At 39.0% G+C, this 14,883-nt stretch overlaps 2 protein-coding genes across 5 annotated transcripts; both read left to right on the top strand.

Moving 5' to 3' along the window:
* The first annotated feature begins 688 nt into the window (after positions 1–688).
* On the top strand, positions 689–6,478 carry nusap1 (nucleolar and spindle associated protein 1). Its single transcript, XM_089004557.1, is given in 12 exon segments — positions 689–847; positions 957–1,022; positions 1,125–1,277; positions 1,352–1,496; positions 2,592–2,681; positions 2,758–2,861; positions 2,942–3,102; positions 3,164–3,312; positions 4,414–4,524; positions 4,612–4,720; positions 6,015–6,075; positions 6,077–6,478. Coding segments are annotated over 12 exon segments (1,251 nt in total). The 5' UTR covers positions 689–772; the 3' UTR covers positions 6,104–6,478.
* An 811-nt stretch (positions 6,479–7,289) lies between these two features.
* Positions 7,290–14,430, top strand: pacc1 (proton activated chloride channel 1). Of its 4 annotated transcripts, none has more exons than XM_089005046.1 (9): positions 7,290–7,605; positions 8,166–8,268; positions 8,392–8,601; positions 9,740–9,858; positions 9,953–10,095; positions 10,812–10,953; positions 11,807–11,914; positions 12,888–13,035; positions 13,766–14,430. In XM_089005046.1, exons 1-9 carry the CDS (start codon positions 7,576–7,578, stop codon positions 13,786–13,788), a joined length of 1,026 nt encoding a protein of 341 aa, XP_088861172.1. In that variant the 5' UTR covers positions 7,290–7,575; the 3' UTR covers positions 13,789–14,430. The 4 variants fall into 4 exon arrangements, with proteins under 4 accessions (XP_088861172.1, XP_088861169.1, XP_088861170.1 ...); XM_089005043.1 differs by having other exon boundaries at positions 7,293–7,605; positions 9,740–9,894; XM_089005044.1 differs by having other exon boundaries at positions 7,294–7,605; positions 9,740–9,894; positions 9,956–10,095.
* The last annotated feature ends 453 nt before the right edge of the window (positions 14,431–14,883 follow it).

Here is a 14,883-nt window from a genome sequence, read left to right as displayed (position 1 = left end):
ATCAAAGATTACTTATGTTGTTTTACTGTAAAAAGTTACAAGTTTATAAACATACACAATCAGAGATTGAAAATTTTTGTTGACCTTGTGAGATTGGTCTTTGTTTCTGTACTTTATTTTTTTTTTTTGTCGCACTCCATGTTGAGTATGTTCAGAAGACTACAAATAAAGCCATATATATTTTGTGCTTAAGCTTGAAAAACAATGTCCTTTGTGTTGTGTTACATTATTCGTTATTTTTGTTTTTAACTTCAAAATGGCGCTGAAGAGTGGCTGCATTTACAGCCGCTTCTGCATTTAGTTTTTGCTGCTGTGAAATGTAAATTTCTCCACTCTGAGACAAATAAAGGCCGATCTAATCTATTTTATTTATTTTTATCACTCGATGTTGTACTCCATGTCGAGTATGTTCAGAAGAATATAAATAAAGCAATATTTTATTGATATCTTGTTTTTTTTACATTCGTAATTAATTTTACATAAAATGTTACCTTATTTTTTGTCGTAAATTAATTTAAATGACAAAACTAATCATGTTAACGTGCATTGTTTTTAGTACGACACAACGCATGAGTAGCAATCTCTTTCCTGCAATTGGCCGCGGGGTTCCGTATATCCGCATCTGCGATTGGACGAGAGCTCTTCCCATTAGCCAATCACACGCTCCGCGCCCCCATTTTAAATCTTGACTCGTTTCAAATTGTTTGTTGCGAGCGCTGTACGAGTTTCTGCTCTTTTATTCAATTTAGCCACTTATTAATCACACGAAAAGATGGATTTGGATTCAATGAACTATGTGCAGATACGCAACCTAGCGAAGCAACTGGGTTACAAGGCTAATATGAAGGTAAGTACGACGACGATTTCTTCGATACTAACAGCTCGCCTTCCGTCAACAAACTCATTATTTCTTTGTTCAGATTAATCATTTAACTTATATGGTTCTATGCAAATAGAAAGACACGCTCTTGAAAGCCATTAAGAAGCATTACGAGCAAGAAAAGGTGGCAGAAGAAGAAAAGGTAAACTTTTGAATCACGTGCAATGTTTTGACACTGGCGGGGTTGTCTAAAAGAAGGATTGGGTTACGATGAAAACGTTTTTTTTTTCACCTTTGTGTCAAGCAGGTAGAAGAGACAGTGGCCAAAGCCACTCGCGAGGTGCAGAGAGACCAATCCCAGGAGGTGTTGTGCAATTCCTTAGTGTTTGTGAACACACGTCGAGGAAAAGCGAAAAAGACAAGAACACGTGGTTCTGATGCTAAGTTGGATAATGAGGTATTCACGTCGTGGACCGAGACCAAGTCCCTGACCCCAACAATGAATATTGTTCCCCCCCCCCCCTAACGAAGGGCAGTGAATTGGTTCCACAAACCCGAGCTTCCAAGAAGAGACGATTGTCTTCTTTATCCAATACTGAGAAGAGGGGAGAGAATGAACCTGTGATAGAGACTTCAGGCATGAGCAATCAAGTGCCGAGTGAGCCCGAGGATGGAGGTCAGTAATGTCAATCATCATCATTCGAATTTCACTTGGTTCCATTTTCATAAATGTTATGTTATGAACATTCTTTTGTTTTAACTATTGAATGTTTAATAGCTTGAGTTCCACCATTTAAATTGATAGATCATGCAAAATGTTTTTGTTTACATCTCAGTTTAAAGGACAACCGACACCTTTTTTTTGTTTCCTAACGGACATCAGAAAAACGTTTTATAGCATCTAAAATACCCAAAACACGCAGTCTGATATTTTTAGTCAAATGCAAAACACCGATAAAAATGACCTAGGAGATGGTGCGTTTCAGAAGGTCCTGTCCACTTGTTCGTGACGTCACTCCAGGACGTCTTGCCTTGCTCCAGAATTAAAACAATGGCTTCAGATTCGGAGAAGATGCTTTCTTGTTACTCATCCAGTTATGAATATGATTCAAATAGTCTGAAGAGGAAATCATAAATGTTTGCAATCGATGAAAGAAGTCATTCCGTATCAATTCGAGCCGTAAGGACTCTAGTGTAGCATCGCAGAAAATGCTCAAGATGGCGCCCAAGCTCCATTGGAAATGGGCTGATTTGTCTGCTGGGAATTTGTGTCAACTAGTATCAAATAGTAGTCTTAGTGCAATACACAACAATTCACCATTGCGTTATTTATGTGTTTTCCTTCTAATGTTGCCATCAACACGAGGTTTTCAGACCAAACAAAGTACCCAAAATGCATTGTGTGTCGCTTTCTCGGTCAGTGGCGTTCCTTCCGTGACGTCAGGAATCGTCACCAACTCAAAAACAAGAATTCCTGAATATTCAGCGCGAGTCTTAAAAGGTAAAATATAGCAATTTGCGGTGGAATCTTAGTTAAATACGCTCAGTAGAAGTAATTTGAAGTGATTTTACAAATTATGGACACAACTTCATCTGTGTCGTATGTCATGCATATTAGCATATTTGACAATAAAGTTGACTTTTGACTTTGAACTTGTCCGCAGGTTGTGCTTTAAGTCCTTCCAGAAATGTCTTGAATCATATTTGAATGTTCCGAAAATATCAATTGTCAAATAATCAAGTTTTATACGGATAATCTCTCTCTTTGCAGGTCGTGTTCCCAATGTGGCCAAAGCTGGTAAAATCCCTCGTTACAAAGGGCGGCAGGTGAAGAGGACAGCCTTGAAACCCGTCACTCCCAGTAGGTGCCCCTTTTTTTTTTCCCCCCTCTCGAGCTCTATATGAGAACATTCTTATCCCTTCATTTGATCACACAGACTTCAAAAAACTCCACGAGGCGCACTTCAACAAAATGGAGTCCATTGACGCCTATGTGCAGAGGAAAAACAACAAGAAAATGGAGCCTGTCCCAGAACACAAGGTACACACATGGGCATTTTTTTGGGGGGAGGCCTGAGAGTGTTAAACTGTAAAACATCCCCGTGTTGTCGCGTGACGCAGGCGGCCAAGGCTAGTCGGGTATCCTTGTTCAGCCCAGCGCCCTACAGGACCAAGAGTCAGCTGGCGACGGATAAACCAGATCCTCAAAACAAGATGGCTGAAAAAAAACAAGATGGCGTATTCAAGCCGTCTGTCCTTTCCACAAGAAGGATGAACGTCAGGTGAGGTCAAATCACGTCCAGTCGATTATGCATCACGTTTATTTTATTTTTTTCTGTGTAGGTTTTCCGAACTGATGCCTGACAACGAATACAAGAGGTCGCTAATGAAAACGCCGGCGCGCTATTCGTCCGTCTTGGCCACGAGTACACCCAGGGATCGGACGCCCGCGGGGAGGAAAACCTCCACGTTATCTGCCACCAAATCTTCAGGTGTGTTTCACAATTGCGTGCACTGAAAGAGGACCCATTTTTGTACAACGTCTGGCAGTGAATGAGTTAATGAGTAACTAGTTTTCAAATCTAAAGTCAAGAATAATGACCGTTATTGTGGTTTATATGAGACAATTTGGATTTAAGGAAGTATCAAGGCACTTAAAGGACAACCGGCGTTTCCGGACAAGTTGTGTCCATAATTTGTAAAATGGCTTCGAATGACTTCTACTGAGCATATTTTAATAAGATTCGGCCGCATATAGCTAATTTTACATTTTAAGACTCACGCTGAATATTCAGGAAGTCTTGTTTTTGAGTTGGTGACGAGTCTGTACGTGACGTCACTAAAGGAACGCCCCTGACCGAAAAAAAAAGACACATTGTAGCAGTCCTTCGATCACCTCACTGTATTTTGCTGTACTTGTTTGGTCTGAAAACCTCATGTTGCACCCGAAAGCCGCCAGAAGGGGGCGTCCAAGCTCCATATAAGGAATTTATCAGCCTGTGGAAACGGAGGTGGCCACAGGAGGTCGCCATTTTGTGCCTCTTTTTGAGTGAGACATTTCCCCTCAATGTTGCCTCAAAATGGCACGGAATAAATTCTTTAATCGATTGCAAACATGTATGCTTTCCTCTTCGGAACTATTTGAATCATATTCATAACTGGATGTGTAATAAGAAAGCATATTCTCCGAATCTGAAGCCATTGTTTTGATTCTCCAGCAATGCAAGACGTCTTGGCGTGACGTCACGAACTGGGGGCGGGACTTTCTGAAAATGCCCCATTCGCAACTCAATTTTTTGCAGATTTTGGACACTTTAACTCATTTTTATTGGTGTTTTGCCTTTGACTAAAAATATCATACTGCATGTTTTGGGTATTTTAGATGCTATAAAACGTTTTTCTGGTGTCAGTTAAGAAACAAAAAAGTGACGTCGGTTGTCCTTTAACATACTTCATTTGCTTTCGCGGGTCGAATAAAATGATGTGGCGGGCCAGATTTGGCCCCCGGGCCTTGACTTTGACACCTGTGACCGAGATGAATTAATTTGGTGATTATACACAGTCTAATAATAGTATTTGTTTCCACCCAAAAGCATCATTTGTGTTCACCGGCAACACAAGCGTCACTCCGGGAACTCAGAAGAAGGCTGTTTTCGACCTGAAGGCCAGTCTGTCCCGCCCGCTCACCTACAAGCCTCACACGGGTAACGAATCCATCATTTTATCACCACCCCCCCCCCCCCCCCCCCCCTACGTAAACCACCGCTTAATGTGTCTGTTGGCACTCATAGGCAAACTGAAGCCCTTCAGCGACTGCAATGACGACAAAGCCGCCGCCAAAGAGTCTTTGGTCGCCGATTCTCGAAAGAAACATTACAAACAGCACAAAGTGCAGACAAGGTGTGGATTCATTTGCATTTTGTTATTTTGCCTTGCAGACGGGGTATGTTCATAAGGTGAATTTGTTCATAAGTTGCTTCAGTTTGGATGGAATGCATGTTTAAGGCTTATATAAGTACAGTGATACCTCGTTTTACAAACCCCTTGGCTTACGAACTTTTCGGTTTACGAACGTTACATTTATGAAAAGTTTACCTTGGCATACGAATGTTTTTCGTACACTGATAAGCCTCAATGAGTGATGTCTAACAACAAAAAGGCAGCCGACTGTTTTTGTCCTCTATTCCCCGCCCCCAGTCTTCGGTTAAAGCCATGTGATTGGTCAAGAACGCAGCAGTGAAGGGGAGTTGGTTTAAACATTAGAGACAGGCAGACGACAGTGAAAGAGTTTCAACTTTGATAGTTCAAATGCAGAGTGTAGACTGCAAGGTTAATGTATCCCATCAATCAGGCTCCACAAACAACCCGCACAAGCCATCTGTACATTTAATGCAAAAAGCTATCAACCCATCTAAACAGAACACGAATTGATGAGGAACTAGACAAAATTATCACAGAGAAAACACCTACAATGGATCATTCCTCAAGATTATGAAAGAAGGTTACGTTCCTCATCAAGTGTTTAATGCTGATGAAACTCCATTCTGTCAAGCCATCAACAACCATCACAAAGGTAAATAAAACGACTTTATTATACAGTACTGTTTATTTCTTTAATTATAATACCATAGCACATTTATTATACATAAAATAATGTATATTTTGTGTAGTTTTAAAGGCTTAGAAAATTGTTTTATGCGGACATGGGAACGGATTATTCTCATTTTAATAGTTTACTATGGGAAATTATTTTTTGGGATACACACGTTTCGCCTTACGCACTCTGTCTGGGAACCTATTAAGTTCGTAAGCCAAGGTATCGCAGTATGTTTAAGGCTTGTATAAGTAACTTGTATTGGTTTGTACTGAAAAACATTTTTATAAAATATATGCTCTATAAAGATATGTACATTTACAACTGGAGAGAATGCTACATATGTTACTATAAAAATGTCCGTAAGCACCGTTGTTCGTAACTCGAATGTTCATAAGTAGGGGAGTGCCTGTAGATAATCATGAGATTTTTGGGGTGAGGGTCAAACTCTGGATGATGCTTTTTCCACTCCCAAAATGTATTTGTAAAATACCGTGTCCATCATTGAAGAGTGCAAAGTGAACCGGAGAACCGCGGTTTCTGCAATATCGTGGAATCAAACGGTGTAATGTGCTCATGGATGTTTTATGACATTTGCAGGGAGGAGAGACAAGCCAAACAAGTTGAAGATCGCAAAACAAAGAAGTCCAATCTACTTGTGTGCGCGGCGAGGCCTGGTGATGACATAATGTTTTGGGGACTGCTACCTTTCTCTATGTAATTATATGTTATCTGCCATTGGCTTGTTTTAGCATTTAATGTTTCGCAGCCTGTTAAGATTTTAGCTCATGAGCAATTTTCATGGGAATTTGACACTCATTGTATTGACTTACTGCTTTATTGTATATATTTTTTCAAAAATAAAAATATTGCAATTTTTACAATTCTATAGAAAAGGAGAATACGGTACTGTATTTTCGGTGTTTTTTTCCGGTGTGTCAGGCGCACCGGAGTGTAAGGCACACCTTTAAATAAATGTTTTCCAAACATGATACATAAATGCTGCTCACAGTATTTGTAAGAACCGTTGTGGCTCAATATTACTTCACATATAAGGCGCACCGGTGTCTTTGGCGCAGGGTCATCTTTTGAAGAAAATCAAGTTTTTTTGGGGGGTGAGCCTTATACACCGAAAAATGTTGTTGTTTTTTTGGTATAGTTTTGTTGTGCAACATGTTTCTTTCGTCAACTACATCCTTGCTCAATAAGTTTGGAGAACTCTATCTGAGGATTTAGTTAATACAGTAGTCTCAAATAGTAACTTGTTTTTGTTTCAGGTAAAAGTTAATGTTTCAAAAATAAAGTATGAGGTCCCAAAGCATTATAAGCCATCACCTGATTTTGATCTTGCGACAAAGTATGTTTCGGCCTTGTAAAATTTAAATACACAATTCTTTATGTATATTTATAAATACAGTATTTGATTAGAAGTTGCATTGATGCGAAGTAGCCATTTAAAATGTTAGAAACCACCAATTACAGCCACACTATTCAAATTTTAAAATAATAATGGCATCTGAAACAAAGTGCCTTTCCTAAAAATGTAACTGGATGAATATAAAGTCAACACACCCTAATTCGACGAACAAAACCTAATTCGATCCAATTTAAAATACTGTACGTAGTTCTGTCACGGCGTGGCTGGATGAGTGGGTAAACAAATCGAGCGCACCTTGTCGCAAAGAGGCGAGGGAGGGATCATCGCCGTCGTATTGTCGCGGGAAGGTGCGTTCCATTTGCTAAAATTTTCACGGGGATGATGTTAAAACCACCTTTTGAAATTTAATATCGACAAATGAGTGTACGATCAACACAATTTAATAATGTCGGGCAACAACTAAGTCCCCCCTCGCCCTTTCATTTTGTCATTCACGCCGATAAAATTAGCGCCTTTTTTTCTTTCAGGGTCCGCGAAGACATCGGGAAAGCGAGGCGGGACAACGAAAGAAGCCAACCCCGGACACGATTTTTTTTCCTGATGTTTTTGTGTCCCCTTGTGTCAAGAGATAGTCGTTTATCGTTTTTGGAAAACGTAATATTCGTGTTTATAGGCCATAGTCTCTTTTTTGACTGTCTTCCTTTAAAATGTTGACTAAAAGTTGAGGACGCCGCAAGAACCTTCAGCAGAAGTGCTGCACGAGAGAGGAGCGTAGTTTACGGAATGCTCGGAAAGAACACTACTTATCGAGAGGTACGATTTTTGTCTACAGTCATCGTTGATTAAAATGTGAGACAAATTTGTGCAACTCTTTCCTAAATACACAAAAGGCTTGATTGTAGTTTTCTTACGCGTCAGTTATGTGTGCCGTTTTTTTAAAGTTTTAGTAGTCGTCGAGCGCGCGTGTGTGAGTCCTGCTCATTTGACGTCATGTGATACACATGCAAGTGCAGGAAGACCAGCTTCCTGACTGGACTTAGTTCTATTAAATATTGCTTCAGTTGAACTTGTTTTTTTGTGTTTTTGAAGAGATTATGTAAAGCTGCCATCATTTTTGATTGTTTATGTGAAAAAAACTAATTTTAAAATTATGGGCCACTCGCTCTCACTGGTTTTGCTATGCCTGAGATGCTAGTACAGAAAGCCCTCGTTTTTCGCGGTGAATGGGGACCAGGACCACCTGCGATAGACGAACATCCGCGAAGTATAGTTCTATAATAACCTACGTGATATGGCTTCTTCTGGGTTATACTATCCATACTAATTGTTATTTGGCAAATGTGTTTATTCACGCTGTTGTTTGATGTTGACAGTTCAATGATGACGAAAACCACAGCGAAGAAATGCAATCACCGGATTTTTTCCGAGATGTCATGGAAGACATCAGCGAGGAGCCCATTCAGAGCATTCCGCCAGGTACAGTCAGTCGTTGCTTTGATTTTTTTTTTTGGTGGGGGGGCATGGTTATTACATTTGTTTCTATTTTCCAATATAGTTATCTCAATTTGGCAAGTGATTGTGTTTGTCCCACTTTTTTAGACAATGATACTCAAGAGATGACACAGTCCAAGCGGGTCAGCAAGACGTGCCTGAAAAACGTGTTCACGGTAGTGCTCATCTTTATCTACTTGCTGCTGACCGCCGTAGCCGCCTTCCTGGCCTACCAGACCATCTCCGACTTCCTGGACAAACTCAACCATCCCGTTATGTCAGTCACCTACAAGGAAGTGGATGTCTTCTCGCCTCCTGGTGGGTGCCAGAGTTATTTTAATTCGAGATTTTTTTTTTGCTGTTGTTGTTTTTTCAATCCTTTTTTTCAACTTAGCTAGTATACACATTAGCATTCTACAATCAAAATTCAGTTCTACCCATATGAGTACAGAAATGATTCCCTACTTTCACTTTCATTTTCAATTTGTTAGTTTTAATAACAGTATTTTCCGTTATATAAGGCGCACCCAAAACCCTTGATTTTCTTCCAAAGATGACCTTGCGCCTTATACGCAAATGCGCCTTATATGTGAAGTAATTTATAATCGTGAACTATCTTTGTGGTGTCATGTATTAGCTATTTAGCAGCCTAGATAGCTATCTGTTAGCTATGTAGCTAGCTATTTAGCTAGCTAGCTATCTAACTTATCCTGTGACTGTGACCTTGAGAGTTTTGAAAGGCGCTTGTATATATAAAATGTATTATTGTTATTGTTATTAATACCTATCTATTAGCTAGCTAGGTTTCAATCTATTTGAGTTACTTCCGGGTTGAGTGAACGCTGGTTTGTGTGTGGCTGCCGCTGCTCAGCCACTGCAAAACCGTGACTGTAAAGTGACCTTGAGAGTTCTGAAAGGTGCTTATGAATGAAATGTATTATTGTTAGCTATTTATTAGCTAGCTAGCTAATCTTTCTATCTATTTGAGTTACTTCCGGGTTGAGTGAATGCTGGCGAGTGTGGCTGCCGCTGCTCACCCACAGAAAAACTTATACTGTGACTGTAAAGTGACCTTGAGAGTTTTGAAAGGTGCTTATAAATTAACTGTATTATTATTATTATTATTAGTATTATTAAAACCATTAAAATCCTTGGGGTTGTGCCTTATACTCTGGTGCACATTATACACAGAAAATACTGTTGTTTTTTGAGCAGCTTAATTTGTCTTGAAAATGCTTAGTTTTTGGTGTTTTTTTTCCCTTCAATATCGATGACTGGTATCGTGAAGAAAGTAATAACGTGAAGTATGGTTGTACTCGCCCATTGTTCAGGCCGGCTAGTACTCCAATGTCATTTTTCCTGTTCAACGTTGATATTTTTCCAGCTCTAATGAAACATGACTAAAAATAACCTAGCTACAGCTTGTTCTGATAAGCTACAACCTCTCTCGTCATAGGTATCGCTTTGTATCCCGGCAATGCCCGGCTACTGAGCTGCCGGCATCACTACCACGACCACATCCCGCCCTTGGTAGACCCTGGGAAGCCTCAAGAAAGTGATTGCATCATCAAGGAGGTGACCTACTATGGGATCTTCACCAACCGGACGAAGGTGCGTGGTAAATACCGTCCATTTTCGTCAAAAACAAGCTAACGTTCTTGTGTCGCAGAAGAAGGCGCTAGTGGTGCAAGGACCGTCGGATGTCCGCAACAAGGAGTTAATCTTCATGCAGTTCAGTCAGAACGAAACCGAGGAGGACTTCAGCGCAATCACATATATGCTATTCGCAAAATTTAGCGACCTATACAACAGGTAACGGCACCGTTTGTGGCGCTAATACTCCATTTTGTACAACTAAAAGACAGGACACAGTTAGCTAGCTAGCGTTTAGAAGTGAAGGAAAAAGGATGCCCGTTTTAATGTAAGATCAGAGCATTGTCATTAATAATGAGTAGTTTTACTTTATTTGAATGTTATTGAATAAATATTATTATTACTATTATTATTATTATTATTATTATTATTGTGCTGAGGACCATTTTATATTTCAGCTGATCGTGTACACTTCCGGGTTGAGTGAACGCTGACGTGTCTGGCTGCCGCTGCTCACCCGCAGAAAAAAAAACATTGTTCTTATCCTGTGCCTGTAAAGTGTCCTTGAGAGTGATTATAATAATATTACATTTCATTTATAAGCGCCTTTCAAAACTCTCAAGGTCCCTTTACAGTCAAGATAAGTTTTTCTGTGGGTGAGCAGCGGCAGCCACACGCGCCAGCGTTTACTCAACCCGGAAGTAACTTAAATATATGGAAAGCTAGCTAGCTAAGTAATAGATAGCCAATAGATAGCTCTCTAATAGTCATATTATTTGTTATTTAGCATAAATACAATGTATTATTTATTATTAGATTTCACAGCAGCAAAAACAAAATACAGGAGCTGCTGTAAAGGCAGACACTCTCATGGCGCCATCTTGAATTCAAAAACAAAATAACAATTATTGACTCTTTAAAATGTCACTCTACAGTTTGAATCACTCTGAGTTCATGAGGGACTGTGAGAGGAACTACTCCACCTGGACCTTCTCCGGGGGCTTCCGCACATGGGTCAAAATGTCTTTGGTGACAACATCAGGGAAAAGTGACCAATCGGTGGAGTTTCGCCAAGAGGTAAGGAAGGTCTGAAGATAATATGGAGCCTGTTTTAAAATTATCCGAATTGGCCAGAGTTTTGCGATGAATTGTGTTGGGACTCACTAAGAGATGCACTTGCACCTCCAGTCCACTAGATGGCACTATGACTTCATTCAATTCAATCAGCATCGAAGACTGACACTGCGAGCGTTTTAAAAATTCACTCATCCGTCCATGATTCCAACTCTCTTGATGTGTTATAATTCAAATGTAATTATGTTAATCATTCAATTGAATGTTAAATTAATTACTTTAAATTTCCCCATTGTGTGACTATTAAAGGCTTTCTGATGCTGATGACACCCGAGTGTCTATTTTATGCCCAAAATCTAAAAATGGATTGGTTTGTATTGGATTGGATTAGCCTTTATTAGTATCGCAGTGAAGAAATGTACATTTCACAGCAGCAAAGTGATGTAAGTAAGAGGAAAGGAAAGGAAGATGTAGAAAAGCAGAGGAGCTGCTGCCACTCCCGCGGCGCCATCTCGAAGTCAAAACAACAACAAAAAACAAATAATGTGACATAACACAAAAGACACAGACATGCATTCAATCTTAAGTACTTTCAGCACCATATAAAGCAGTTCTTGATGAAAGAGGAGAGGAAGCGTCCTTTTCACCAGTGGATCACGGACATCATGGTAAAATATGCACGTCTGCTTCAAGCCAAATTTTGAAAGCAAGCACAAAGCCTCCATTGACGAAAAAAAGACTGTCTCATATCTCCTGTCCCACGTAAATCCGCTTCACATCCAAGCCTCGACCGATGAATAATAATAATAATAAATTCAACAGTTAATATTTATTTATTTTTATATTTGTTTTTCAGTCTGCTGTGGTCAAATTCAATGACAAGAGGCCCGAAACGGAAAAGAGCAACCAGCTTTTCTTTGCCGTCTTTGAGTGGCGCGATCCTTATATCCAAGAAATCCAACTGGTAGGTTCAAGAGCCCAATCAAGATGGCGTACAACCCGTCTTTGAGAAATTCAAGCTTGTTTAATGTCACTCCCAGTTTCTATTTCCTGTCAAACTAAAAAATGAAACAAAGAGAATGACATGATCTATTTTTTAAAACACGCAAACAAATCCACCTGTGGAATGTCTCCACTAGCTTAATGCTAACAGAAAATGCTATTGATAATAATAATAATAATAATAATAATAAAAATACATATCATTTATAAGCGCCTTTCAAAACTCTCAAGGTCAATTTACAGTCACAGGATAAGTTTTCTGTGGGTGAGCAGCGGCAGCCACACGCGCCAGCGTTCACTCAACCCGGAAGTAAATACCTAACTATCTAGCTAACCAGCTAGTAAATAGTTAATAGATAGCCAACAAATAGCTAGCTAGATAGCTATCGACCTAAATAGTTATATCGCTAATAGCTAGCTAGATAGTTAGCTAATACACTGAATGTTACTATTAAATACACAGATAGAAAGCTAGTGAACCAGCTAGTAGGATAGCTAGATAGCTAATAGACTGAATGTCACTAATTAAAATAATAATAATAATGATGATGATGATGATGATGATGATATTCAGACATAGCACTACTGAAGGCCTACTTTTGAAACGCACGGCTCGCCACTGGTATAAATATAACCACAACAATTATCAACCCAAAATGCTAAAACGGGCTAACGGGAATAAGAGATGAGATGACGTGCCCACAATCGACAATATTTGTTTTGAGCTTTTTTTTTTTTTTATTACAGATATTTAAACACAAATTATACACTGCAAACACAAAAGTCATTTGCATATATTCTTTATCCTCTAGTGTTACTGTAACCCATTAGGAGTTGTTTACGTGTTTGTGTATGTTATATTGCCGCCTAAGGGAGCAAAAATAACAATTATGTATAAACTAATGATTATTTTCTCTGTTTTGGAATTCAAACAGATCGTGACAGCAAACCCGTGGTCATCGGCAGCCATTCTCTGCGGCGTCTTCATGGCTCTCTTCAAGGCAGCCAACTTTGCCAAGCTAACCGTACAGTGGATCATTCGAATGCGCAAGCGCCATTTGAGGAATAAAGCCCGCCAACAGGGTATCAGAAACTGAAAAATACTTACAAAAAAAAATGCTGCACTGCACAGTCTGTAAATTCCCAAAAAGTCTGTTGTTTCTCAAGGACAGTGTTTCTTTTAGTGGTTGTAAAATTTCAACATAAGATTAATGTCATTTTTCGTTACACTATGTTGTCCTTAGAGGTAAGTAGAAACCAGATGGCAGTTTCTGTCCTGTCTATTATTCTCAGAGACAAACATTTCAGAGCTTACTTTTTGTTACATAAACATTCCTATATGTGTGTCCCGTGAACAACAATTAACACTTACATAATTTGTAAAATCACTTCAAATGACTTCTACTGAGCGTATTTTACAAAGATTCCACGGCATATAGCTATATTTTACGTTTTAATATTCAGGAAGTCTTGTTTTTGAGTTGATGACGATCCCCACGTGACGTCACTGAAGGAACGCCCCTGATCGAAAAAGCGACACACAATGCATTTTGGGTACTTTTTTTGGTCTAAAACATCGTGTTGATGGCGAAATTAGAAGGAAAACATATAAATAATGCAATGATGAATTGTTGTGTGTTGCACCAAGACTACTATTTGATACTAGTTGACACAAATTCCCAGCAGACAAATCAGCCCATTTCCAACAGAGCTTGGGCGCCATCTTTTTCTGGGACATTGGAGTCCTGATGGCTCGAATTGATACACAAGTACTTCTTTAATCGATTGCAAACATTTATGCTTTCCTCTTCAGAACTATTTGAATCATATTCATAACTGGATGAGTCACAAGAAAGTATCTTCTCCGAATCTGAAGCCATCGTTTTGATTCTACAGCAAGGCGAAGACGTCCTGGTGTGATGTCACGAACAAGGGGGCGGGACCTTCTGAAACTTGCAATTTCCGGGGTCATTTTGAAGTAGTTTTGGGACACTTTAAGTCATTTTTATTGGTGTTTTGCATTTGACTAAAAATATCAGCCTGCGTGTGTTTTGGGTATTTTAGATGCTATAAAACGTTTTTCTGATGTCAGTTAGGAAACAAAAAAATGGTGTCAGTTGTCCTTTAAAATGATTTGATTTTTTTTGTTTGTTTTGTTTTTATCACCGTTCTTACCACATGTTAATCCTGCTGTTGGATCGAAATCACTTGAATGTATGTGGCCGTGATTTTATGAATGTATTTGTTCATATCTCATGTTTTAATGTTTTGTAAGCCTTCTCTTCAGACTTCACTGTTACTTGGTATTATTCCACCCCCTTTTTTTGTTTTCCATTGACATCCGCACTTCTGAAATGGATTCAAACCACTGCAGAAGCAAAATATTCATATCATTCACGCAGTTCGAAATGTCTACTTTTTCACAATTTCACATTTTTTTATATCAACAAATCCATTTGAATGAAATTTGTTTTGGCTCACAAATTGTAGAATTTCATGGTTATTTCATTATTCAAACCATTCAAACTTGAACTAGAATTGAACTAATTTATGACATGTTGACAAGTCATTTTTCCTCAACTTTCTCAAATGTTCAATTTTCTTCATTCCTATTTTCACACTTTAATTCTTTTGCATATTTACCACCTTCTACGTCTTATATTTGAGTGAAGGTCTAGCTCGCTATCTGTTAGCTATCTATTAGCTAGCTTTCCAGACGAATTCCTGGTTGAGTGAACGCTGGCGCGTGTGGCTGCCACTGCTCACCCACGAAAAAAAAGTTTGACTGTAAAGTGACCTTGAGAGTTTTGAAAGGCGCTTATAAATGAAATGTATTATTATTATATTTGCATTTGACAATTTCAATAACACCCATGCCATTATTTTATTATAACCGAATCCTAAAAAAGACATTCACAAACCAACAGAAAT

Source organism: Hippocampus bargibanti, linkage group LG09 (genome assembly GCF_051943395.1).
Source record: "Hippocampus bargibanti isolate YZ-2025 linkage group LG09, ASM5194339v1, whole genome shotgun sequence".
Lineage (NCBI taxonomy): Eukaryota > Metazoa > Chordata > Actinopteri > Syngnathiformes > Syngnathidae > Hippocampus > Hippocampus bargibanti.
Note: the sequence above shows the minus strand (reverse complement) of the source record. Positions and strands in the feature narration are given on the sequence as shown.

Bases quoted from the DNA above. Each gene is read 5' to 3' on its own strand.
- pacc1 (XM_089005043.1), top strand. From the start codon at position 7,576: ATGCTCGGAAAGAACACTACTTATCGAGAG. The intron at 11,915-12,887 runs GTAGGTTCAAGA...GAATTCAAACAG, and splicing joins ATATCCAAGAAATCCAACTG to ATCGTGACAGCAAACCCGTG. The intron at 13,036-13,765 runs GTATCAGAAACT...TTTCCTCTTCAG, and splicing joins GAATAAAGCCCGCCAACAGG to AACTATTTGAATCATATTCA.